This window comes from Chionomys nivalis, chromosome 14 (assembly GCF_950005125.1).
Source record: "Chionomys nivalis chromosome 14, mChiNiv1.1, whole genome shotgun sequence".
NCBI classification, from domain to species: Eukaryota; Metazoa; Chordata; class Mammalia; order Rodentia; family Cricetidae; genus Chionomys; species Chionomys nivalis.
Genome location: NC_080099.1, coordinates 70,764,861 through 70,790,096, shown reverse-complemented (window position 1 = coordinate 70,790,096; position 25,236 = coordinate 70,764,861). Strand labels below are relative to the sequence as shown.

General features: G+C 42.8%; 1 protein-coding gene across 1 annotated transcript; it reads left to right on the top strand.

The window, feature by feature from the left end:
• Positions 1 to 1,160: 1,160 nt before the first annotated feature.
• Snrpd1 (small nuclear ribonucleoprotein D1 polypeptide) lies at positions 1,161 to 14,921 on the top strand. Its single transcript, XM_057788847.1, has 4 exons — positions 1,161 to 1,274; positions 7,733 to 7,809; positions 10,448 to 10,639; positions 14,567 to 14,921. The coding sequence occupies exons 1-4, from the start codon at positions 1,261 to 1,263 to the stop codon at positions 14,641 to 14,643; spliced, it is 360 nt and encodes a 119-aa protein (XP_057644830.1). The 5' UTR covers positions 1,161 to 1,260; the 3' UTR covers positions 14,644 to 14,921.
• The last annotated feature ends 10,315 nt before the right edge of the window (positions 14,922 to 25,236 follow it).

The following is a 25,236-nucleotide window of genomic DNA, read 5'->3' as shown; positions in this document are numbered from 1 at the left end:
AGTACAGTAGGTAAGTAAATAATTGTAAGACTCAAACAAATATGATAGTAAAACAGTATTATCCGAACTTCTTTTTTTTTTTTTTTTTTTTTTTTTTTGGTTTTTCGAGACAAGGTTTCTCTGTGGCTTTGGAGCCTGTCCTGGAACTAGCTCTTGTAGACCAGGCTGGTCTCGAACTCACAGAGATCCGCCTGCCTCTGCCTCCCAAGTGCTGGGATTAAAGGCGTGCGCCACCACCGCCCGGCTAATCCAAAATTCTTATGATAGTGGGAATTATCTACACTGTAATCAGAAACACATATAGATGTTGAGTAGTTACAATGTGTTTATTGCAAATAAGGAGTTGAATTGTTTATTTAATTTCTTTTTTTTTTTAAAGATTTATTTATTGTATTACAGTATTCTGTCTACATGCATGCCTGCAGGCCAGAAGAGGGAACCAAATCTTTTTTTTTTTTCTCTGTGGTTTTGGAGCCTGTCCTGGAACTAGCTCTTGTAGACCAGGCTGGTCTCGAACTCCCAGAGATCCACCTGCCTCTGCCTCCCAAGTGCTGGGATTAAAGGCGTGCGCCACCACCGCCCGGCCAGGGCACCAGATCTTATTACAGATGTTTTGTAAGCCATCATGTGGTTGCTGGGAATTGAACTCAGAACCTTTAGATGAGCAGGCAGTGCTCTTAACCACTGAGCCATCTCTCCAGTCCTGTTTTATTTAATTTCAACTAAAGTATCCACATATAATTTTTTTAAGCCGAAGAACTTACTATATAATGAAGGACTTATTTAAAACTCTGTCCTGAGAATGGCTTTCCTATTTTTTAAGAAGGTGCTCAGTAGGGGATTAGTACAATTCATGTCCCCAGAGGAAAACCATTCTGTCCAAAGATCTGATTGGCTCAACTTAGTTGTCAAACCGACTAGGGACAACTTGCGGGACTAAGTTCTCTGCTTCCAACATGTGTGTCCCAGGGATCAAACCTAAGTCTTAGAGGTTCTCTCAGTACTCCCATAAATGGTTTTAACGTTTGTGAATCCTCCTGCAGACGTCTCCCACCAGCCATCACGCATTCAGAAGGCGCAAAGCACTCCTCCCGTCGCTAGGGGCCGCTGTCGCTATCCCGGCCTCCGGAAGGCAGCGCGGCTTCCGCGTTTTCGCCGCGCATCCGCAGCCCTCCGCGCGCTCTTCCGGCCATTCATACGGCTTGTCTGGGAGTCTTTGGGGCCTGAATTCCGTGTCCAGAGGGAGGCTGCAGCGCTAGGATGAAGCTCGTGAGGTGAGGAGGCTCCCCAGGCGGGGCGAGGGCGGCGGGAACAAGGTTTGGGCGGGCTCGGAGAGCCGGGCTTCTGTGCTCGCAGGGAGGCGGGAAAGCCGCGTGCGCGCGGCCTGCTAACGGCCTCCGCCCGCCCGCCCGCCTTTCTCGTTGCCGCGGGAGCTCGGGCGAGGGGTCGGCGCGTCCCGGCCCCGCGGCTCTTCCCGGAATGGAAAGACCCAAGCGCCACTGCCCACCTCTAGTCCCCCGGCTTAAACCGAGCGGTGACCGGTTTTCCTAGCAAGTCGGGCTCCTTGCACCAAAGAGAACTAGCATGGCTTTCTTTTCAGATAACGATGCCGACTTGCTAGACGCTTTAGATTAAGTTGTCCTTGATTTTGAACCGGTTATCCGAACTGTGTAACGGCTTTCGATTCACGAAAGATCATGTCCCGGGGTGGGACAGAAATTAACAAGTTAGTTTCGCCCTATTGCACAGATTGTGTCGGTTAGTGGAGCCTTGTTTGCTGGTGTGATTACTTCCAAACTAAATAGACTTGAGGCCAAACCTGAAACGGCATAATACCTAAGCCAATGGTAAGAAATACTTAGTTTCTTCAGTCAAGAACTGTTTTACCCGACCCGACTGCCGTTGGCCACCTCTTAAAGTAGTTGTACAGTACTCAAATTATTTTGTTTGGGGGGGGGGCGGTGTTTCGAGACAGGGTTTCTTTGTGTAGCCCTGGCGTCCTGGAACTCGGTCTGTAGACCAGGCTGGCCTCGAGCTCACTGAGATCCGTCTACCTCTGCCTCCCTAGTGCTGGGATTTAAGGCGTGCGCCACCAAGCCAGGCTACAAGATTGCGTTCTTTTCTGTTTAATGATGGAGGCAAAATAAATTACTTCTGATCTGTTTGAAATAGTAAATACTCTGTTCAGGGGGAGTTGGTACAGAAGGCATTTAAGGTTAAAAATAAGTAAAACTCCACCGGCTCTGGGGATGGTGCCCAGAGAGCTTCCAATAACCATTTCTGCCTCTGAGCTACAGCCCCAGACAATTCGTGTTTGGACTGTAATGTTAGGTAGAAAGGCTCAAAGTTTAAAGTTCGCTCTTGCCATTTCCATACTGCCTAATGTATTTGCAGCAACTTAACGGTTTCTCATTTGAAGATTCTGTTAGGATAAACTTGCTTTAGGGTGGTGGTACTGGCGGCGTACTTAGGCCTCCAGCCAGCATCCTAGGCACGGTCTCACTGTTACCGGTGGAATTTCTTTTCCCTTCAAGACAGGGTTCCCCTTGGCTAACCTCTGCTGTCCTGGAACTCTGTAGACCAGGCTGACCTCGAACTCAGAGATCCACTTGCCTCTGCCTCCCAAATGCTGGGATTAAAGGCTTGACAGTCCCTCCTGCTGATGTGAGAGCGCCAGATCCCATTACAGATGGTTGTGAGCCACCATGTGGTTGCTGGGAATTGAACTCAGGACCCCTGGAAGAGTAGCTGGTTGTTCTCAGCCGCTGAGCCATCCCTCCAGCCTTGATGTGATTTTTTTTTAATGGTTTGTCTTGAATCCTAATTTTTGTAGTGCACAAATAGACATTTCTTATAGGAGAATGTGAAGATGGTTGTTTTGATGAGTGTGCATTTTCAGCGTGCTTTCTCGCTTGTGCCTCAGCTAATGGGACTGCAGTCGTCCTTTGTCCCATTGCCTCCTTGCTCAAACCTGGGAAGTGGGCTTTTTTGGTTACTTTTCTCCTAATCTGCCTGTCATCTGACAAATTGCCAATTTTCCTATTTTTCTGAATGAAGATACCTCTCACCATGTCTTTGGTTTTCTGATCAAATAGTGAGAATTTAGATACTAAAAGGACCCCATGTACCTGACTGTTTGATGTCCCACTTGCATTAAAAAGAGAATTCAAGCCCAGCGGTGGTGGTGCACGCCTTTAATCCCAGCACTCTGGAGGTAGAGGCAGGCAGATCTCTGTGAGTTTTGAGGCCAGCCTGGTCCACAAAGTGAGTGCCAGGAGAATTCGAACCCCAGCATTCGGGAGGCAGAGTCTGAGTTAGAGGCTAGCCTCATCTACAGATTGATGAGTGTGCGTTACACAGAGAAACCCTGTCTCAAAACAACAGCAATAATAAAGTTCACAAAATGAAGGATTCACTGGAAAATTGAGACACTGGAAATCACTCTGTACCCCATGCTGACTTCAGATTTCTGAGTCATCCTTCCTCAGCCTCCTGCGTAACTAAGATTACAAGTCTGTGTCTGGATTTGTAATCTTAAGGAAATTCTTTAGCAGAATATTATCTCTACAAAAGGATCGTTTTTTCACATACCCCTTCTTTCTGAAACAGTTCCTGTTGCCGTTCTGTTTTGTTTTTTTGAGGCAAGGTTTGAAGCTTTCATGGAACTCTCTCTGTAGACCAGGCTGGCCTCCAATTCACAGAGATATACCAGCCTCTGCCTCCCTGGGTGCTGGGGTTATAGGAGTGCACCATCACTGCCTATTCCAGTCCTGCTTCTTGAGTGCTGGGATTAATTAAAGATCTTTGCCCCCATGCTTAACAAAATAATTATTTTAAGGTTGGATTCCTTTAGTTGCTGAAACATTCAACCCATGCTCAGTGTAAATTATAATTCACTGTTGCCTGTAGAAAGGCCCTGCTACGTACTTTCATAGTAGAACGGAGGGAGACTAGGATAGGTGATAGTGCTTGTGCAGTTTAGTGTAGTGGACACTGTAGTAGTTCACAAAGGAGATTGAAAAAAAGTAAGATAATCTAGAAAGTATGAATATGAAGTGTTGTTAGATGATATTGTATGATTATCATTGCATGGCTATTTGGCTAAAATAAAGCATGGGTGATGATGTAGAATTATTTCACTGCATGTAATTGTGGTGTTGTAAACTATAGATTAGAAAGTCTGAACATGAAGTGTCTGCTAGGTGCTGCAGTGTTCTCGGTTGTGGAGTTAGGGTTGCTTTGGGAGAATGTCCTCACCAGTGCCAGCACCCTTCTTTCAGATGGGCAAGGTGAAAGTGTAAATACTGAAGAGAAAGAACAGAGAGGCAACATTTTGATAGTTTGTGACCTCTTCAATTTTCTTCATTTGCAGTATAGCATGATAAAAGAATTAGGGCAGAGGAAGAGTAGATGACACACATCGTGTATTGAAAAGACCCCTGTCAAGGGGAGAGTTAGTTATAAAGGAAGTTTTTTTTTCCTTAGAACATACAAGAAAGAAGAGAATTCCTGGAGGTTTACATTTCTAAATATATAAAAGTAAAAGGAGAAAATGCTTTTGCAGTTCTACTATGGGAAACACCGTCTTAAAAGTCTGAGCTACAAAAGGCTTGTACCAGAATAAAATGGAAAGAAAAAGCCAGAGGGCTGGAGAGATGGCTCGGGTTAAGAGCACTGGTTGTTCTTCCATAGGATGTAAGTTCAGTTCCCATACCCACAGCTGCCTGTAGCAGTTCTGGGAACCTAGGGACCTCTTCCAGCATCTGTAGGTGCCAGACATGTGTTGCACACATACACCAAACAGGCAAAGCATTCATACTGTAGTATATATAAATATAATTTTTGTTTTTCTTTCTCTCTGTAGCCATGGCTGTTCTGGAACTTGCTCTGTAGACCAGGCTGGCCTCAAACTTACAGAGATCCAATCACCTCTGTCTCCCGAGTGCTGGGAGTAAAGTCATGTGCTACCACCTTGCTTAAATAACATTTTTTAAGGAAAAGAAAAAGCCAGGCGTGGTGATATGTGATTGGAAATTGTAGTCAAATGTGTCATGGACTGATAAAAGCTCAAACTGATGGAGAGTGCATGAATAATGTATAAGCAATTCACAAAAGAAATACACCTTTTTCTATATTCATTAAAGGTACTAAATCTCAGGCAAATTGCCACTATCTCTTCTTTCTCCCCCCCTTTGTTTTTATTATTATTGTTGTTGTTGTTATTATCTAGATTTATGTGTATGCATCACATGTTTGTCTGATGTTTATGGAGTAGTTACAGACAGTTGTAAGCTGGCATGTGAGTTCTGGGGACCTAACTGGGGTCCTCTGGGATGAGCAGCCAATGCTCTTGACTAGCTGCAAAGCCATCTCTATAGCCTCTTTTTTGAAACAGTCTCATTTGGCCAGGCTGTATAGCTAAGCCCTTGAATTCCTGTTCCTTCTACCCTCATTTCCCAAGTATTAGGATTACAAGCATACATATTTCCTAGCTTTGCTCATTAAAAAATAAATTATTACTATTCTATGTGTTCTTGCACACAAGAGTTGTACATGTACATTACAAGACAATTTGGGGGAGTTTATTTTGCCTTCCACCAGGGTCCCAGAGATTACAACTTAGGTCCTCAACCTGTACAGCAAGTACTTTTGCCTGCTGAGCCATCCTGCCAACCCTGCTTGGTATTTGAATTCATTAGTTTTGTTGTTGATGATTGTTGTTTTTGAGGCAGGATCTCGATATGTAGCCTTGGCTGGCTTGGTGCTCACTTTGTAGACCAGGTTGGCATTGAACTAACAAATCCACCAGCCTCTGCCTTCCTGTTGATATTAAAGGTTGCCACCATGCCTGGTTCAATTTTTTTAAAGATAATTATCATCAGGGTAGTGATGGCGCACGCCTTTAATCCCAGCCTTTGGGAGGCAAAGGCAGGCAGATCTCCATGAATTCCAGGACAACCAAGGCTATGAAGAGAAACCCTGTCTAGGGGGCAAGAAAGATTACAATTAATTATTTGTGTGGAGGGTTGGCATTACTGTGTGTGTACAAAGGACCCTAGGGGGAGTCGATTCTCTCCATCATTTTGGCTCCAGGGATCAAATTTGGATCGTCAGGCTCTGCAGCAAGTGCTTTACCCTCCAAGCCATCTTGCTATGTCCTTCACTCTCTTTTTGCATAGATAGAAAATAGGAAGGTTGGTTATTGATATTGGCGAGTGTTTGCGTAAATGAGTTTGTAATAGCAAAACGTTGAAAACATTCACAGTGAGATAATTGGTATTTCCATATAGTGGACTGCTGTCTAACTCTTGGGATATTTATTTTTAAGGAATCATCTCCAGTGTAAACTGCTAAATAAGGTCTAAGTGTTATGGATGCTATTGAAGAATGACCTACTTTGTGTGAAGTCAGATCTTACATGTGTGCCTATGGGTTATAAGAATATCCCTAGTCACCAAGAATGCAGGGAGAGAAAAGAGGTTCTTTATCTCTCCCATGTAAGCCGGGCGATGGTGGCGCACGCCTTTAATCCCAGCACTCGGGAGGCAGAGGCAGGCGGATCTCTGTGAGTTCGAGACCAGCCTGGTCTACAAGAGCTAGTTCCAGGACAGGCTCCAAAACCACAGAGAAACCCTGTCTTGAAAAACCAAAAAATAAAAAAATAAAATATCTCTTCCATGTAACCTTATGCTACTAGTGATAAGTCTTATTTTTTGTGGCTTAAAATTAGTCTAGGATCTTTTATTTTATTTTTTTAAATTTATTCATTTATTATGTATACAATATTCTGTCTGTGTGTATGCCTGAAGGCCAGAAGAGGGCACCAGACATCATTACAGATAGTTGTGAGCCACCATGTGGTTGCTGGGAATTGAACTCAGGACCTTTGGAAGAGCAGGCAATGCTCTTAACCTCTGAGCCATCTCTCCAGTCCAGTCTAAGATCTTTTTGTTGAGACAGTATCTCACTTGCTGTATAGACCAGGCTGTCCTCCAGTTCACAGAGACCTAGCTGCCTCTACCTCCCAAGTGCTGGATTTAAAGGCAAGCCCACCACACCTGATACTACTCAGGCTCTTGAATGTCTTCATTTGAGGTGGTTTTCTAGCAGTTTCCAGTGTTTTCTAGTCCAGAGCTCAGTACGTTTTGAACCTGGTTCAACACAAAATCACAGACTCAAGCATGAACTTTGTAGGTGACATTATTGTGTCAGATATACATTTGAATACTCTTATAGTCCATGGGCTGTGATTTGGACACCCCCAATTCTTCATCCAGTGTGGTCCAAAGAAGCCAAAAAAGTAGGCACACCTGTAGTAGACAGATGCCAGATGACAGCTTATTACTTCATTCCTTTATAAGTTTGAGAGTTTAGTTCAAGAAAGTTAAATACACTATATTATTAATATGAATTGTTAAGATAATGTTTATGTGTATGAGTGTTTTATCTGCATGAATGTAGTGCACCAGAGCTTGCCTGATGCCTGTGAACATCAAAATAGGGCTCCAGGCCCCTGGGACCTGGTGGTTTTAAGCTTTCATGCAGGTTCTGGGACTTAAACTGGGTCCTCTGCAAGAGTAACAAGTGCTCTTAGTTCTGGTCAAATGTCCAGACCCCATAAGAATTGTTGCAGTATCATTTTGAAGATTTTGAACTCTAGCAATTTTACCCTACCAGCTTCACAAAAAGACTTAAATGTTACAGGTAAAATTCAGTACTTTTTATTTTATAGATTTTTGATGAAATTGAGTCATGAAACCGTAACCATTGAATTGAAGAATGGAACACAAGTCCATGGAACAATCACAGGTGAGGAGGCCGCACTCTTTGTTATAATGAATGTTTTTTCTCCCCGTGTTCATGTGCTGGAGAGTTTTTTTGGTTGCTTAATAAGCATTGTTGTAGTAAAGATCCTCATTCTTTTTGTCTAAATTACTGAATGGGCCTTAGTTAAGCCCCTCATCTTATATTCTTGTGCTACAACCAAACCACATTGCCAGGTACTTTTGTTTTTATAGCTTGTATATTTTTGCTATATACAATTGTATTTCCATAAAATGTCGCTTCTTCCAAAACACTTTTGAGACTTTACACTTTTATTATGTTTGTGTTTCACATTTGACTAATTTTTTTATTACTCTGTTATTATAGTTATTATATATGATTGATTTCATCATGGTATTTTCATACAGCTGTGTTTTTATCTTCCTTTATTGTCCTCTCCTCTTCCGCTGCTGCTTTCTCATTCCCACCTGTTCATCCTCCATGTGCCAGTCTTTAGTTTTTACTGACTCACTCACTGAGTTTTGGAACAATTTCTTAGCTAATAGTAGGCATTCTAAAAGTTTTTTAAGTGATTATTTAAAGAAAGAAAATAATATCTTAATATGTGTTCATATTCTTATGTAAGTCCAGTGTTCTAGTAAACAGAGATATAATGGGATGTCATTTTATGGTTATTCTAGGACTTGATGGTACCAATTGTGAATGGAACTTGCCTATTAAGTTTTGTATGGTATGGCACCATGTCTAAGGAAGTACAGCTGCTGCCCTTGTTAAAGTGTCCTGAGTAGTGATTTGGTCTACTTCCTGCAGAACACGGTTGGGCGTTGTGGAAGAGCTGGGGTGGGTTTTGTTGTGGTAGTGTTCCTCCGCCCTCTATTTTTAGGTAGAGTCTTATGTATTCTAGAACTACTCTCAAACTCACTGTGTATGGTTAAGGATGGCCTTCTTGTTTTCCTGCCTCTGGCTCCTGGGTGCTGGGATTATAAGTGTGCACAGCACACCTCTTTTATTTGGCAATGGGGGTTGAAACCAGGACTTCGTATCTAACAGCTGAGCTATCCCCAACCCCCATAATGGCAATCTTGCTCTTTTTTTTTTTTTTTGTCAAAATCTAATGATAAAAGCTCTACTATTAAAAAAAAAAAAAACACAAGTTTCACCATAAACATAATAGGTGTCTAGTAAATGGATGTCCCAGGAGGAGGGTTTCAATAAACTGGGAGGACAAAATTTAATAAAGATCTCATTCCCTCTGGTGGACAGTCACTGTTGAGACTTCAGTATCTTATATGAACATACACACTTAAACACACAGCTCAGTCATCACAGTGTGCTATATGCCATGAAGGTAGTGAGAGACTAATTAATATGTCTTAATGTGTAGGTCTTAGAACATAAGAGATCCTTGCCTACCATAAATCAGTGTCCCTAGGAGGCAGAGGAGGCGGAATATATCGAGGCTATATCATAGGAGGGGGAAAGGATTTGTTTTTGCTTTTTTTTTTTCTAAGACAGAATTTCTCTGTGTAACCCTGGCTGTCCTGGAACTTGATCTATAGACCATGTTTGCCTTGAACTCAAAGTCCTGAGTACTGAGAGTAAAGGCCAACGTTCCCATTTCCCAACCCCCTTCTTGTTTGTTTTCTGAGTCAAGGTTTCTCTGTGTTACAACTCTGGCTGTCCTGGAAATCATTCTGTAGACCAGAATGGCCTTGAACTCACAGAGATCCTCCTGCCTCTGCCTCTCAAGTGCTGGAATTAAATGCATGCGTCACCACTACCCAGCAAAAAAAATTTTTTTTTAAAAATAAATAAAAAAGACATGTTAAGCTGGTTGTGGTGTTGGTTGCCTGTAAACCAAATAGCACTAGGGAGACTTAGACAGGAAAATCACAAGTCTGAGGTCAGCCTGGGGTGCAGAGATAGACTTTGTCTCAGGAAGATAGGGGAGGAGTTCCTAGAGACAGGTGAAAAATAGCATAGATCTTTAAAAAGAAAGTTGAACATGGTTGATAGAATGCTGGATAAGGAAAATTATGGAGACAGTGGGAGAATTGTGCCACAAACACTATCCAATCCTGGGACAAGAATTCTGTTTTGAAAGTAGTGGACTTAAGGCATACACAATATTCGTGTTCCTTCACTGCTTGTTATATTTCATTTCCTTTGTCTACCAGATAGGTTCTTTCTCTGTAATCCAGCTCTTCTTGAATTTGTGGCACTCCTCCTGCCTCAGCCTCTTGAATGCTGAGATTCCAGGCATGACTTAAGCATACCACCATGTATCCTATTCAGTGCACGTACTTAGCCTGCACAGTAGTACCATGGCTAGGAAAGGGCTTTATGAAGGAGCAGTTGCGGGTTTATATTGCATCCCCCCATTGTGCATGTAACTAACAGATTAGATAACTTTTTTTTAATTTAAGAATTTATTTTATATATACAGTGTTCTGTCTGCAGGCATGCCTGCATGCCAGAAGAGGGCATCAGATCTCATTATAGATGGTTGTGAGCCGTCATTTGGTTGCTGGGAATTGAATGGAAGACCGCTGGAAGAAGACCTCTGAGCCATCTCTCCAGCCTCCAGATAATACTCTGCAGGATTATTTCAACTGTGGCGAGATAGATTGCCTTCTGGTAATTGTTCTGTTTTCCTCCTTAGGTGTAGATGTTAGCATGAATACACATCTTAAAGCTGTGAAAATGACCCTGAAGAACAGAGAACCTGTACAGTTGGAAACATTGAGTATTCGAGGAAACAACATTCGATACTTTATTCTACCAGACAGCTTACCTCTTGATACATTACTTGTGGATGTTGAGCCTAAGGTGAAATCTAAGAAGAGAGAAGCTGGTAAGTGTGAAGGTGTTTTGTGTATAGTATATTTAAATCTTAATTCACTGTTGAAATACCTTTGTGAAGGTGTTTTGTTGCTTGGAACATCTTATACTTATGAGTGCATGTGACAGAGCTTCTGGAGTTGCTTGCATTGAACATTGATTTCTTTCTCATGAAAAACAATCTCTCACAGCAGAGAACATTTGCCCGAATCCTATTCCTTTCCAAATGAGTAGGAGGAAAGTGCTTTGAAACAGTCACCAATGAGCACAGTTCAGAGCCCGCCTCTACAGGGACACACTTCCTCCAACAAAACTGTACCCACTCCAGCAAGGCCACACTTACTATTAATGCCATTCCCTTTGGGGGACATTTTCTTTCAAACCACCACCCTCATTGTTTTTATTGTGTTATGATTTTGCGGGCACACATGGGAAGGGAGGTATGGAGACAGGGTTTCTATTTGTAGCCCTGGCTGTACTAGAACTTGCTCTGTAGACTGGGCTGGCCTTGAGCTCACAGAGATCTGCCTCCAGAATGCTGGGATAAACGACATGTGCCACTACTGCTTGATGTTAGTTTTACTTTCGTTAACCTTATTTATAATTTGAAATTTTCTTGCACATATACATAATACCTTGATCAGCTCTTGAACCTCTTCTCCCATATACCCCAACTTCATGTCAGATTGTTTGTGTATATGGTATAGGACTATTCTACCTCAATTTTTCTTTGAGAAGTTTTTAGTATTTTGTCATTGTTAGTTTTCTCTGATTGCTTTCTTTTTCCTTTTCTCTTTTTTCTTTTTTTTCTGATGTAGCTCACCTGATCTCAGATTAACTGTGTAGTGAAAAGTAACTTGGAACTCTTACTCCTGCCTCCACTTCCCAAGAACTAGGATTAGAACTGTTCACCATCCTGGTTTGTGTGGTACTAGTGATCAAAAGCAAGGACTGGTGCATGCTAGGCAGGCACTCTACAAACTGAGCTACATCTTTAGCCCTGTTTTCTCTGATTTCTCTTTTATTTGATCTATGTGTGTGTGTGTGTGTATCTCTGTGTAGCCTGACTGTCCTGGAACTTGCTCCGTAGTCCAGGCTGGCCTCAAACTCAAAGAGATCCTCTTGCCTCTGCCTCCCAAATATTGGGATTAAAGAAATATACCACCTCTGCTGGTGTATTTTTATTTTTAAAGACACTTGGATTTTCTTTGCCTGGAGATGGCTCAGAGAGTAAAATTACTTGCCATGCAAGCCTCGTTACCTGACTTTAATCCCAAACCTGCAGTGAAAAGAAAAAAATCTCCCAAAAGTTTTACTCTGCCTTCCACATGTGCAATGTGGCATGCTCTCAAGTGTGCACATACATACACATAACATATGACATATACACATGTGATAGTAAAACTAATAATTTTAATTCATTAAGAACTAACATTGGAGAATTAAACCTATAATCTTGTACATAAAAGATAAGCCTCTACTGTTTTATTACTTTCCTATCATTTTGTTTTCTTATTTTTACATTTAGTTATTTACGTGTGTATGCAGGTGCCTGAGAGTATGGGCGCATATGTATGGTAATTGTGTTTGGAAGTGAGGACAACTTGCAGGAGTCAGCGTGCCTTTCACCATGTAGGTCTTGGGGATTGAACTTCAGTTAGCAGGCGTTGCAGCAAACACTACCTACTGAGCCATCTAGCCTTGAACTTGTGACCCTCTGCTCAACCTCCCTAAGTAACTGCCTCCCCACCTCCCAGGGTTTCTCTGTAGCTTTGGAGCCTGCCCTAGAACTAGCTCTTGTAGACCAGGCTGGCCTCAAACTCACAGAGATCCGCCTGCCTCTGCCTCCCGAGTGCTGGGATTAAAGGCATGCGCCACCACCGCCCGGTGTAACTGGGCTTTCTTAGTCTCGTTCTGTTGGTCCTAACTTCTATTGGATTCCAAAGTAAATTGGCCTCTTCGCTAGGCAGATTAAAAGTTTCAGAATCTGAAATTCTATCTTAGAAAGAGTTTAGTTTCTTGCTATATTAGCTACTTTCTTGTTTCTCTGAGAAAATACTAGACAAGAAGAAGCTTAAGGAAAGGAAGGTCTGTTCTAGCTCAGTAGCTATCAACATGTGGGTCACAACCCCTGTGTATGAGGTCACATGACCCCTTCACAGGGGTCACCTGAGACCATTGGAAAATACAGATACTCATTATGATTCATAACAGTAACACAATTACAGTTAAAACGTAGCAGTGAAATAATTTTATGGTTGGGGGTGTCTCTACAACCGTATTAAAGAGTCAGAGAGTTAGGAAGGTTGAGGGCCACTTACCGTGGAGAAAGACGTGTAGGAGCAGACCTTGTCCTGTCACATTGTGTGTCCAGGCAGTAAAACCTCAAGGCAAAGAGTTCCATCAACTGGAGACCAAGTGGTACAACATGTGAGTCTATGGAGGACTTCCCACACTGGATGGAACCACAGCATCTGCTGTGGGAGACATGGCTGTCAGCAGTGTAAGAGCATGGTGGGAGCTTTGCTTCCAGCACTCAGGTGGCAGAGAAACCTTGTCTCAGAAAACTGAAAAAAGAAAAAAAAGAGTAGGGCAGGAGTAAAGGGCCATTTTTCATAGATGTTTAATATGTTGACTTTGAGGTGGTTTTTGTTTTGTTTTGTTTTGCCTTTTGCCCAAAGATGCACTTTGTGTTGTAGCCTGCTAGCACTACAAAAGCTCTTGAGGTTATCATTCTTTTTCTTGTTTAAAAAATTGTAATACATACCTTAAGAAACACTGATTCCATCTGTCCCTTTAAATCCCTTGCCTTGTACCGTTTTTCTAAATCTTTAGCCTTTCTGTGTTGTGTTTTGATTCCTTCTACTTTTTCTTTCCCACCTACTTGTCAAAGTCGTAACAAACTTTACAGGATGCATCCACATTTGTTAGCCTTGTGTCTAAAGATCCTGTTTCTCTAGAAGCAATTCCTTTACTAAGTGCACACCTATGATCCCAGCACTTGAGAGGCAGAGGCAGGCAGACCTCTGTAAGTTTGAGGCCATCCTGGTCTACAGAGTAAGAACCAGATCAGCCAGAACTAGAAGAGACTGTCTAGTTAGGGTTTCCATTGCTGTGAAGAAACACGATGACCACCGCAACTCTTACAGAGGAAAACACTTATTGGGGTGACTTACATTTTCAGAGGTTCAGTCCATTTCATCATGATGTGCAGACATTTTGCTGGAGAAGTAGCTGAGTGTCCTACATCTGGACTTGTAGGCAACAAGAAGTGGTATGAGACATTGGGCGTGGCCTAAGCATCTTTGAGACCTTAAAGCTTGTCTCCACAGTGACATACTTCATCCAAAAAGGCCACATCTACTCCAGCAAAGCCACACCTCTTAATAGTGAGACTCCTTTTGGGGGCCATTTTCTTTAGACCACCACAGAGACCATATCCTAAAATGAACGGGTGGATGACTTTACAGGGTTGTGGCCAGTGATAGGGCACTTGCCTGACCTTTCTGCGTGAGGCCCTGGGTTTGATCTGACTACCAGGGGGAAATAGACAAATCTTAAAATCTTAGTCTGAGTACATCAAGCAGGTACACTGGTTTGTCTTTCTGTTTTGTTTTTGTTTTGTTTTTTGTCCTCATAATGTTAAGGATATACGGCTGTGGGTTAAAGTACTAAGTTATGGTTGAGCCAAACAACTTTTCAGGCTCTGATGTTATTAGATTGTCATTTGGTATAATGTACTTAGGGTTTGTTGATTTTGGGCTAACTTGCTTGGCTTCTATTCTAGCATAGGATATAAATCGTCCCCCTGCTGGCACTTTTTGGTTTTACACGATAGTAGTGGTGTTTTAAGAGGTGTGGATAGTAAGGGGTAAGCCTGTGTGGTAGCTGGGCACTGTGACTGTTGAAGAGAATTTCACCTGCTTTAACTTTTTCCCAGTTGCAGGACGAGGTCGAGGCCGAGGTAGAGGAAGAGGACGTGGTCGCGGCAGAGGAAGAGGGGGTCCTAGGCGATAATGACTTTCAAGATTACTGTTCCAAAGTGAGATGGAATTGGGGAATATTTTTTGTACAGGTTTTGTTTGTCAGTTTTTAATAAACTTAAGTGTGGGATGAAGTTTTCTGCTGATTATCAAATCAAAGCTAAAGTGTCTCCTATATACTCAGCACAGTATGTTCAATTCCTGGTGTCAGTCACATAAAATATGTGTGCACTGAACATGCATTAAATTTCTTTGAGTCCATTATATGGTGCCCCTTTTGAGATGAAATAAACTCTTGGTATTTCAACAGAGTCCTATTGGGATCGGATGTAAAATTCACTTTCGTTAGTTTTACTCTAGAACCAACCTTACTGGTAAAAGCAAAAAAGAAAAAAAAACCTTTTATTTAATTATTTTGCTTGCCTGTGGTGGCACATGCCTTTCTTTGGTCTCAGCACTCAGGAGGCAGAGACAGGCAGATCTCTGATTTCCAAGACAACTAGGGCTACACAAAAAAACATTGATTTTTGTTATTAATGCATTTTTGAAAAGTTATCAATAGAATATAACCTTATATTCTCCAGAAATAAAACTCAGATGTTCACTAGATTTTCGTTTGAGCAGTGTAGAAGCCTTTATTTGTGCAGTGTGCCAACCAATAACTTCTTTGTCAAATGTTTATAAAGTTTTGTTTTTGACTTTTGAGTCAGGCTCTCTCTACACAGCCCTGGCTTTCCTGAAACTCACTTTGTAAACTGGGCTGGTCTGTAACTCACAGGAGTCTGCCTGCCTCTGCCTCCCAAGTGATGAGATCAAAGGGTGTGTGCCCCCATGCCAGGCCTCATCAGGAGTCTTAACCAAAGAGAAAGACCTGTTTTGATAGCAGAATAATTTTCAGTTAATAAGAATTTTTATGTTTTTGTTCGCTCTATTTATTTACTGATTGATTGATTTTATTTTTCGAAGCAGGATTTCTTTGTGTAGCTTTGAGTCTGCTCTGGAGTAAGGGTGGTTATCAGCTACCTGATGTGTATGATAGAAACTGAATTTGGGTTTTTTACTTTTGGAGATAGGCCTTGAAATTTTTTGTCTTTTGTTTTGAGACAGGTTTTCTCTGTAGCTCTGACTGTTCAGGGTTTAACTCTGTAGACAAGGCTGGTCTGAAACTCAAACATCTATATTTCTCTGCCTGCTGAATTAAGGGATTAAAGGTGTGTTCCACCTTGTCCAGCCTTAAAGATGTATTTTATGTGTGTGTGCTCTGTTTGCATGTATACCTGCAGAGCAGAGCATCAGATCCCATTATAGATGGTTGTGACAGTGCCATGTGGGAACTAAATTTTAGGACCTTTGGAAGAACAGCCAGCGCTCTGAACTGCCGAGCCTTCTAAACAGCCCCTGGCCTTAAACTTTCTGTCAAAGTAAAACTGACCTTGAACTCCTTATTTTATTTCTATATGGATATTATTTTATATAAGGATATATAATATATATCCTTAACATTTTGATTTATTTTTTATGTATACAGGAACTTTGGGTGTATGCCTGCAGACCACAAAAGGGCATCAGCTTATGAGCTGCTATGTGGGTGATGGGAATTAAATTCAGGACCTCTGGAAGAACAGCAGAGCTCTTAACCAGTGAGTCATCTCTCCAGTCCTGACTTTGAACTCCTGATCATTAGGATCATCTCTCTGCTTTTTTTTTTTTTTTTTTTTGGTTTTTCGAGACAGGGTTTCTCTGTGGTTTTGGAGCCTGTCCTGGAACTAGCTCTTGTAGACCAGGCTGGTCTCGAACTCACAGAGATCCACCTGCCTCTGCCTCCCAAGTGCTGGGATTAAAGGCGTGCGCCACCACCGCCCGGCCTAGGATCATCTCTCAACGGTTGGGATTACAAGCTTGAGTCACCACATCCAATTTAGAAGTTCTTGTTTAATTGGTTAAATTTAGCTTTGTGATGCTTATTAACACTAAACCACTTGGAGGATATTAGAGGTTGTCTTAGGGTTTCCATTGCTGTGCAGAGACAGACACCATGCTCACAGCAACTCTTACAAAGGAAAACATTTCATTGGGCTGGCTTACAGTTTCAGAGGTTTAGTCCATTATTATGGTGGCAGACAGACATGGTGCAGGAAAAGGAACTGAGAATTCTACATCTTGATGTGCAAGCAATAGAAAGTGAACTGTGTCCCCACACTGTAGCTTGAGCGTAGGAGACCTCAAAGCTCCTCTATAGGCCAAGCATTCAAACACGAGTTATTTTGTTTCTGAGGCAGGGTCTCTGTGTAACAGCCCTGAGTATCCCGAACTCGCTTTGTAGAACTCACTGAGATCAGCCTGTCTCTGCCTCCCGATTGCTGCACGTGCGCTACCTCCAGCCTGGCACATGTAGGTCTTAACATTCTTTTTTATTAAATTTTCTGGGAGCTAGGGAGATGGTTAGATTTGTAAAGTACATACATACATAAACATGAGGCCCTGAATTCAAGAAAGTTAAGATGTGGCCGGGCGGTGGTGGCGCACGCCTTTAATCCCAGCACTTGGGAGGCAGAGGCAGGTGAATCTCTGTGAGTTCGAGACCAGCCTGGTCTACAAGAGCTAGTTCCAGGACAGGCTCCAAAGCAACAGAGAAACCCTGTCTCGAAAAAAAGTTAAGATGTGAACACCTTTAGTGCCAACATTGGAGGCAGATGCAGGCGGATTTGAGTTCAAGGTGGGGCGGGGTTAGAGATAAGTGGATCCCAAAAGGTTCTTCAGCTGACCCACCTGTTCTCAATTTTAGACCAATGAAGGGCACTTTTTTCAAAACAAAATGGACAGTACCTGTGTGACACCCCAGGTCCTCTGTCCTCATAATTATGTACACATAAACAGAAATTTTCTGCAAGGATCATTAGTTTCTAGAGTATATTGGGGCTGGAGAAATGGCCCAGACAGTACAGGTTTATCTTCTAGAGAACAAGATCCCATTCCTAGCGCCCAGACGGCAGCTCACATTGCATGTTTCTGGTGCACAGACATGCATGCAGGCAATTTTGCACAATATTTGATCACACTGTTAACCATAAGATTGTGTTATTGTTAAAAATATAATTGTGTGGTTCAATTCACACAACAAAAACCTTGCTTATTGTAAACAGGATTAAAGTCAACCATAGGTCAAGAGGCTAAGCGAGCAACCAGTTGACAGGAAATGAACAAGAAAATACCTTAGAGGGTAAGAGGGAATCAGAAGGATGGGTAGAGACGCATAGGAAGAAAGGGACACTGAGTTAGAGGAAGGTCAGCTTGCTGCTTTCTCTGCCTTCCAGAGCTAGCAGGCTTTCACCCCAGCATCTGACTCCTGAGTCTATTGGTAAAATCAAACAGTTGAAAAAACAACAGACAAAATGCCTATGCACATTTTAAGTTTAGAGTCTGGGCTGGTGAGATGGCGCAATAGATAATGGTACTTTCCCTGAGCCTGCCAACCTGAGCTTGATCTCTGGGATCCATTTGGTAAAAGGTGACCGCAACATCTACAGGTTGTGCTCTGATTGCCATGTGCACATTATGTAGCCTGCATGCTTGTGCACATATATGCAAATACATGCACACAAGTGAGGTGCTTTAGTGGGTGAAGAGAAAATGCTGTGCAGGCCTAATGACCCGAATACGGTCCCCAGATGGCCACTGACTCCTGGGTGTGTTCTCTGATCTGTACAGTTGCCCCTTTCTCCTCTCTGAAACATGATAAAGTAGCAATTGTGAAAGTGGTATACCAGTTTAAACACTGAAATAATGAAGATTGTGTGAGACATGTTGGGTAATCTCAGCCCTTACCATCAGTTTTTGAGGCTGTCTAAAAATGGTCTTAGCAGTATTTTAGCTAATTGGTAAATTTAAGTACTTATTCCACAATTGACATGCTTATTTTGTTTATAGGGGATTAAAATTATACATCTGTTCTATGATCAGATGACTTTATCAAGTGATTCAACAAATGTATGAAATCCATGATCGATACTTTATATGATAGATACTCTTGTTTTGCATTTATGTGTATGAATGTTTTATTGAAATGTATGAATGTGTAGTACATGTGTGCCTGGTGTTGGAGGTCAGAAAAGAGAGTCAAATCTGAAACTGGAGTTAGTTGGGCATATGGGTGCTGGAAACCGAAACCCAGTCCTCTGCAGGAACAAGTGCTCTTAACCAGTGAGCCCCTCTTCAGCTTCTGGTTTTTTCGAGACAGGGTTTCTCTGTGGTTTTGGAGCCTGTCCTGGAACTAGCTCTGTAGACCAGGCTGGTCTCGAACTCACAGAGATCCGCCTGCCTCTGCCTCCCAAGTGCTGGGATTAAAGGCGTGCGCCACCACCGCCCGGCCCAGCTTCTGGTTTTTGAGATAGGATCTCAAACTAATCCTGTCTCAACTTCCTGAAGCTAGCATTTTAGGCATATACTATTGACATGAATATCTTAATAGTAAATTGTGTACTGTCCCACCCATATCCCTTGGATTCCACATTGGGGAATTCAACTGGAGGTTAAAAATGTGCCTGAGATTGCTGAACAATTAACGGTGCTTGGTACTGGAAGGCGAGCGGGGTGGAGGGAGGGAGCAGCCAATGTCTCTAGCAGACCTGTGCTTGTGAGACACTGGCCACTGAGGGAAGGGTGGGCGCATAACATCCAGAAACCATGGGCATATGGGGTTTTGTTTACTTGTTCCCATGCTGGGGAAAACAGTGTAGGCATTAAGGGACGTATGATGTCAGCCCCAATTTAAAAAGATTTTGTAAAAGGCAGTCCAAGGCCATTTGGGGATCAGGCCTCGAATTATAGGTGTCCATTTTGCAAATCCTTGCTGGACCTGAAGCCTAGCGCAATGCGTCCACTGTGGTTTTGGGTCTAAATAAATAAATAAATAAATAAATAAATAAATAAATAAATAAATAAAGGGGTGTGAGAAAAATTCCTTTGAACAGTCTCTCCTGAAAAAGGATCCCACAGGACAAGGCAAGTCCTTGTCCCCAGTAACAGATTGGGAACCTGGTGAGGTGGCGTCTTTTGCAGGGCAGCTCGAAAATAAAAAAAACAAAACAAAACGTGGGCTTCTTAGGCAATGGCTTGGAGAGACAACCCTGACAAAGCGGATCTTAGCCTGGCGGAGAGTAGGTGTGGGGAGAAGGGTGTGTTCCCAACACGTGGGACCTCCAGATGAAAGGTTTCTGCACCCCATCAGCCTCTCTGCTGATGCAAAAATCCGAATCAGACCAAATCAAACCAAATTTGAAAAAGCCCAAGTTTAATGAATACAAATGCTCCCAGATGGCTTTCCAGCACCCCCAGGAGGAGACTGGAAAGGAAGACTGGAAAACCACAGGATTGTTTCCTGGGGGGCAGTTTAAGTACCCTTTGGGAGTGGTCTTGCGTATTTCTGGGAGGGGTTGTCATTTGGTGGAGTCTGGACTGAGGCAGCTCCCAGGGGAGGGGACTTGGGATGAGACTTCCACCGGAACATTCCAGACTTCTTGGATATATGGGTGCCAGGGTTTGGGGTGAGGCTTCAACCCAAAAATTCCAGATTCTTTGGGGATAGGGGCATCATCTCAAGTCTGGCTACTTTCTGTGGGCATGGGGCTACATGGGGGAGGGGAGAGTTGGGCGTTGGTGGGCTCATGCTCAGCGGGAGGTGTGGGTGGAGAGGCATCCAGTTAACTGACCTTCTGGAGGACTCTGGTGTGTGTTCCTTGAGGGAGATGAGAAGGCAGGTTGCTAGGAGACCATGAATGGGGCTAGTCATGGGACGTGTGATTAACTGCCAGGAAGAGTGGGACGAAGATGTACCCTGGTTGTACTGGGGAGGCATGGGTGAATGAGTGAGACACGAGAGCAGATATGCCCTTTAAAGCCAGATTGTAGTTGCTGAGTAGGTGCCCACTTGAGCCTGGAGAGGTGGTACCAGTGGTGAAGGTCCCAGAGCTGGTGCAAATGCTGTCATTATCTGGAGGGCCCTCTATAAGTTGGTCTTGATCCAGACAACAGGAGTGACTTGTAAAGTATTCTTGAAAATGGTTGAGGTCAAAATGAGCTCTGGAGACTGTTAGTTTTCACCAGACCAGATTTTTGGATACAGCAGCAGAACTTTTCCCAGGAACCTACAGGTCTCTGTAAGACAGCTGGAACAGATTCACACCTTGGTGTCATAGCTAAAGGGTATGGCTTTAGGCTAAAAGGCATGAGCATTTTAGAAGACAGTTAAAGGGAATTGGAAACGCTGAACCTCTGAAGACACGTCTGAAACCTGTTAGTCCTGGACTGTGAAGCCTGTGAAAGAGGCACACTTGTCTGTATTTTTAGCAGGAAGCTTAACAAATGAAGTAATGAGTTACCAGTACCCGAAGTCATCAAATGCCCTCAGACAGATGTGAGAGGGAGAAGTAAAGGTGCAGAAGTGAGAGAACTTTTTTCAGCTACCCAGGCAATCAATCCCAAGTCTCTCTGTGGTCTGCAGTGAACCCCAGTCTTAGAAACAGTATACTTGCCTTTAGCTGCTGAGCCCAGGAGGCCTGACAGATTTCCCTGTGGGGGTAGGGTTCAGTCTACCTGTCTGAGCAGGATGAGACAATCGACCTCAGTGTAGTGCCATCCGTTTTAGGCAGCTGATGAGGTCAAAGGCAACTTTTGCTGTGTGGGTGTCTTTGCCATACCCAAAGACAAGCCTCCAAGAGGAAGGTCTTCTGCAAACATGCATCTTCTTAGAGGAGCTATAGGATGCTGCAGGAGCTGGCATGTCTATCATAAGAAGCTTTTTATTAAATACTCTCAGATCTGTAAAGGCACATGAGAATCAGGGTACCATTACCTGTCAGATGTATCTAAATTAGACAAGATAAATTCAGACATACAGTTTGCCCAATCAGTTACAGTTTACCAAAGTCAGTAGAGGCAAGAAGATTAGAAGGAACATTTTAGTGAGCCTAAGTATACTGGAGGGGGAATGTCTCCTTGGTAGGGCCAGCACACATGAATACTCTTACCAAAGATGGCACTGAGGTTTCTGTTTTGACCTCAACCAAAAATGGCAGCTATCTATGTGTTTGTATTTTTCCAGGGCTGTTGTAATCTGGAGTTACAAGTTTTACACTAACTAGTTATTTTTTTTTTTTTGGTTTTGATTTTGTTTATTTTTCAAGGCAGGGTTTCTCTGTGTAGCTTTGGAGCCTGTCCTGGAACTCATGCTGTAGACGAGACTGTCCTTCAACTCACAGAGATCCACCTGCCTCTGCCTCTGAAGTGCTGGGATTAAAGGCATGCATCACCACTGCCCAGCACTATCTCTTACAATTTAAATTAACCCATATTTCTCTGCCATATGGTGGTACCTTCTTTCAGTATGGCATGTTTATCTTGCTTTTTTCTATATCCTTGGACTCTCCTGACTTTACCTTTCTTCTTCCCAGTGTCTTCTCTGCTCTGAAAATCATGCCTAGCTATTGGCCATTCAGCTTTTTTGTTTTGTTTTTCGAGGCAGGGTTTCTCTGTGTATCTTTGGAACCTGTCCTGGCACTTGCTCTGTAGACCAGGTTGACCTTGAACTCACATAGCCTCTCAAGTGTGGGGATTAAAGGCATGCACCACCATGGCCCAGCTGGCCATTCAGCTTTTTATTAAAGCAATCCGAGGGCTGGATGGTTGCACAACCATCTTAATGAGATCTGGTGTCCTCTTCTGGTGTGGTGTGTAGGCATACATGCAGCAGGCACAATCAAACAAAAACCCAAATAAACTTGTTAAACTAACCTGAGAGATAAATCTTCATAGTGTACAAAAGATGATTCCACTGCACACACGTTACATTACAGAGAGAGAGAGAGAAGAGAAAAGAAAAATGTAACATAGCCAGCAAACAAGGCACTTTTACCGCTGTGCTCCTGACCACAGAGAACTTCTTCTTTTTTTTTTTTTTTTTTTGGTTTTTCGAGACAGGGTTTCTCTGTGGCTTTGGAGCCTGTCCTGGAACTAGCTCTGTAGACCAGGCTGGTCTCGAACTCACAGAGATCCGCCTGCTTCTGCCTCCCAAGTGCTGGGATTAAAGGCGTGCGCCACCACCGCCCGGCTCACAGAGAACTTCTATTTTACTGAAAGGCATATCATGGCCTTATGCTAAAAAACTAAAGGCAGAATTACCTATATCTTATGGCGATTGGATAACCAACCAAAGTGCAAAAAAAGTGTCCTTAAGTAGACCACACAGAGGCCATTCCACAAGACTAGCACCTTATAAACTCAGCTAGGAAGGCACAAGTCAGGTGACAGATTTCACTATTCTTGGCTCAAACTTGTGACGGAAAGGATTTACTTGGATTATGAATATTAGGAGGCAGATTACTTACAGAGCCTGTGGATAATTAGCATTCACAACAATTATTATATTTTGATAGATTTCAAGCTAAATAACTGAGTACAGAGGTAGGGAGCTGAAACAGAAGCACAAAAAACAACAACAACAACAACAAAAAAAAAAACAAACAACAAAAAAACCCAGCAAAACCCTGTTGTCAAAGCAAAAATACATGAGACCAAGCCAGGTTACAGAAACCAAGGAAAAAAAAATAACAGAACAACAAAAGAAGAAAGTTGTTGGTTTATATCAAAACTGAGGTGACAGTGTACACCTAACCCTATCCTTACCCTAACACTAAACTCTACCCTAACCCTAAAACCTACCCTAACCCTAACATTAACCCTACCTTAACACTAACCCTAACCATAACCCTACCCTAACACTAACCCTACCCTAACAAAACCCTACCCTAACCCTAAACCCTAACACTAACCATACCCTAACCCTAAACAATAACCCTAACTCTAACCCTAAACCCTAACCCTAACCGAGCTTCAAAGCCTCTTTCTGCCTTCTACTCTGAGTTGATATGGGATTCCCCTCCGTATGCTGTGAATACCATTGGTTAATAAACAATCTTTCTTAGGCCTACACAAGGCAGAACTTAGGTAGGTGGGGAAAACTAAACTGAATGCTGGGAGAAAGAAGGCAGAACCAGAGAGAAGCCATGTAACTTCTAAGCCACAGCCTCGTGGTGATACACAGACTAATGGAGATGGGTTAGCCAGAAATATGTGTAAGCACAGTATTGCAAACAATATGGCTTCTATGTGATTATTTTTGGAGTCTGGGCAACTGGGAAACAAACAAGTGACTTCCTTACAATACTGAGTTTTTCATTTCTCAGTCAGTATACTGACTAACAACTAAATTACTTAGTGTTTGTTTCCTTTTCTGAAAATAGTATAGATCATCTGAGGGATTTGGCTGATATAAATTTAAATATGCTGGAAGAGCAAAGAAAATGAATAAATTTGGTGGAATCATGTAGCACCTGCACCACAGGATGGTTCACAAGTCAGGCAAGGGACTGGAGATTGAAACATATACACACACAGATAGAGACACAGGTCATCCTTGAAACAAGAATGCTAACTTCATTGTGTTCCAGGGCAGCTTATATAGTGCTTTCCCTGACCAATGACCACGCCCTAGCTCTTGGAATTTTTCAGCTACAAACCCACCAGAAACCACTCCCCTGCCATCAGGAACTCCTGAGGGTCTCGTGCCCAGAGCAGCTGCAAGCACAGGAAAACAGGTTGTTCACTCTGGCAGGCAAGGGGTCACAGACAATTCAGGGTCTGAGGGTCTGCAGTCCCCAACAGCATCATGTTAGGATCTTCGGTGAAAAAGCAACAGGAGCTGCCTGGAGAGATTCATAAGGAACTGATTCCTGGGCTAATGGAGGGTGAGAACTGTTAGCTGCCCTCTAAGCTGTGGTCAGAAAAAAGGGGCCAGTGGAGTACCATGTCAGCTCTAGTCTGCAAACCAGGAGCGGTGATGGTTTAAGTCTCAGCTCAAACACACAGAGAGCAAATCCCCCTTCCCCTTTTGACTCTGGGAAAACTATCAACAGACAGGATGAAACCAGCCCATACCTAGTAAGGCATTTTCTTTATTCAGTAGATAGGGCCTTACTATATACCTGGCCTGAAGCTCACACTGTAGACCAGGTTGGCTTCAGGGAGATCTGCTGCCTTTGCCTCTCAAGTGCTTGGGATTAAAGTCCTGTGCCACTACACCCAACTTTGTTTATGGTTTTTTAAGTTTTTTAAACAAAAAATGTTTTAAACTTATTTGTTTGTTTATATTTGAGACAGAAGCTTGCTATGTAGCCCTGGCTGGCCTGGTACTTACTTTGTAACCCAGACTGATCTTAAACTTGCAGCTGTCCTCCTGCCTTGATCTCCTAAGTGCTAGAATCACAGGCATGAGTAACACACATAGTTTCAAAGTCTGGCTTTATATCCAGCACTTCTACTAATAAAATAGAAATAAAATAGGGTAGATTCCTATGCAATCATGGTGACCTGAGTTCAATCTCTGGAATCCATGTGTATTAGTTACTATGTTATTGTACTGTGTTACTATGACAAAATACCATGACCAGAAGCAGCTTGAAGGAGAAAAGGTTTTATTTTAGTTTATGGTTCCAAGGAACAGAATCTATCACAGCGGGGAAGGCTTGATAACTGGTAGGGAAAGTTAGGCATGGTGGCAGAAGCAGGAAGCTGG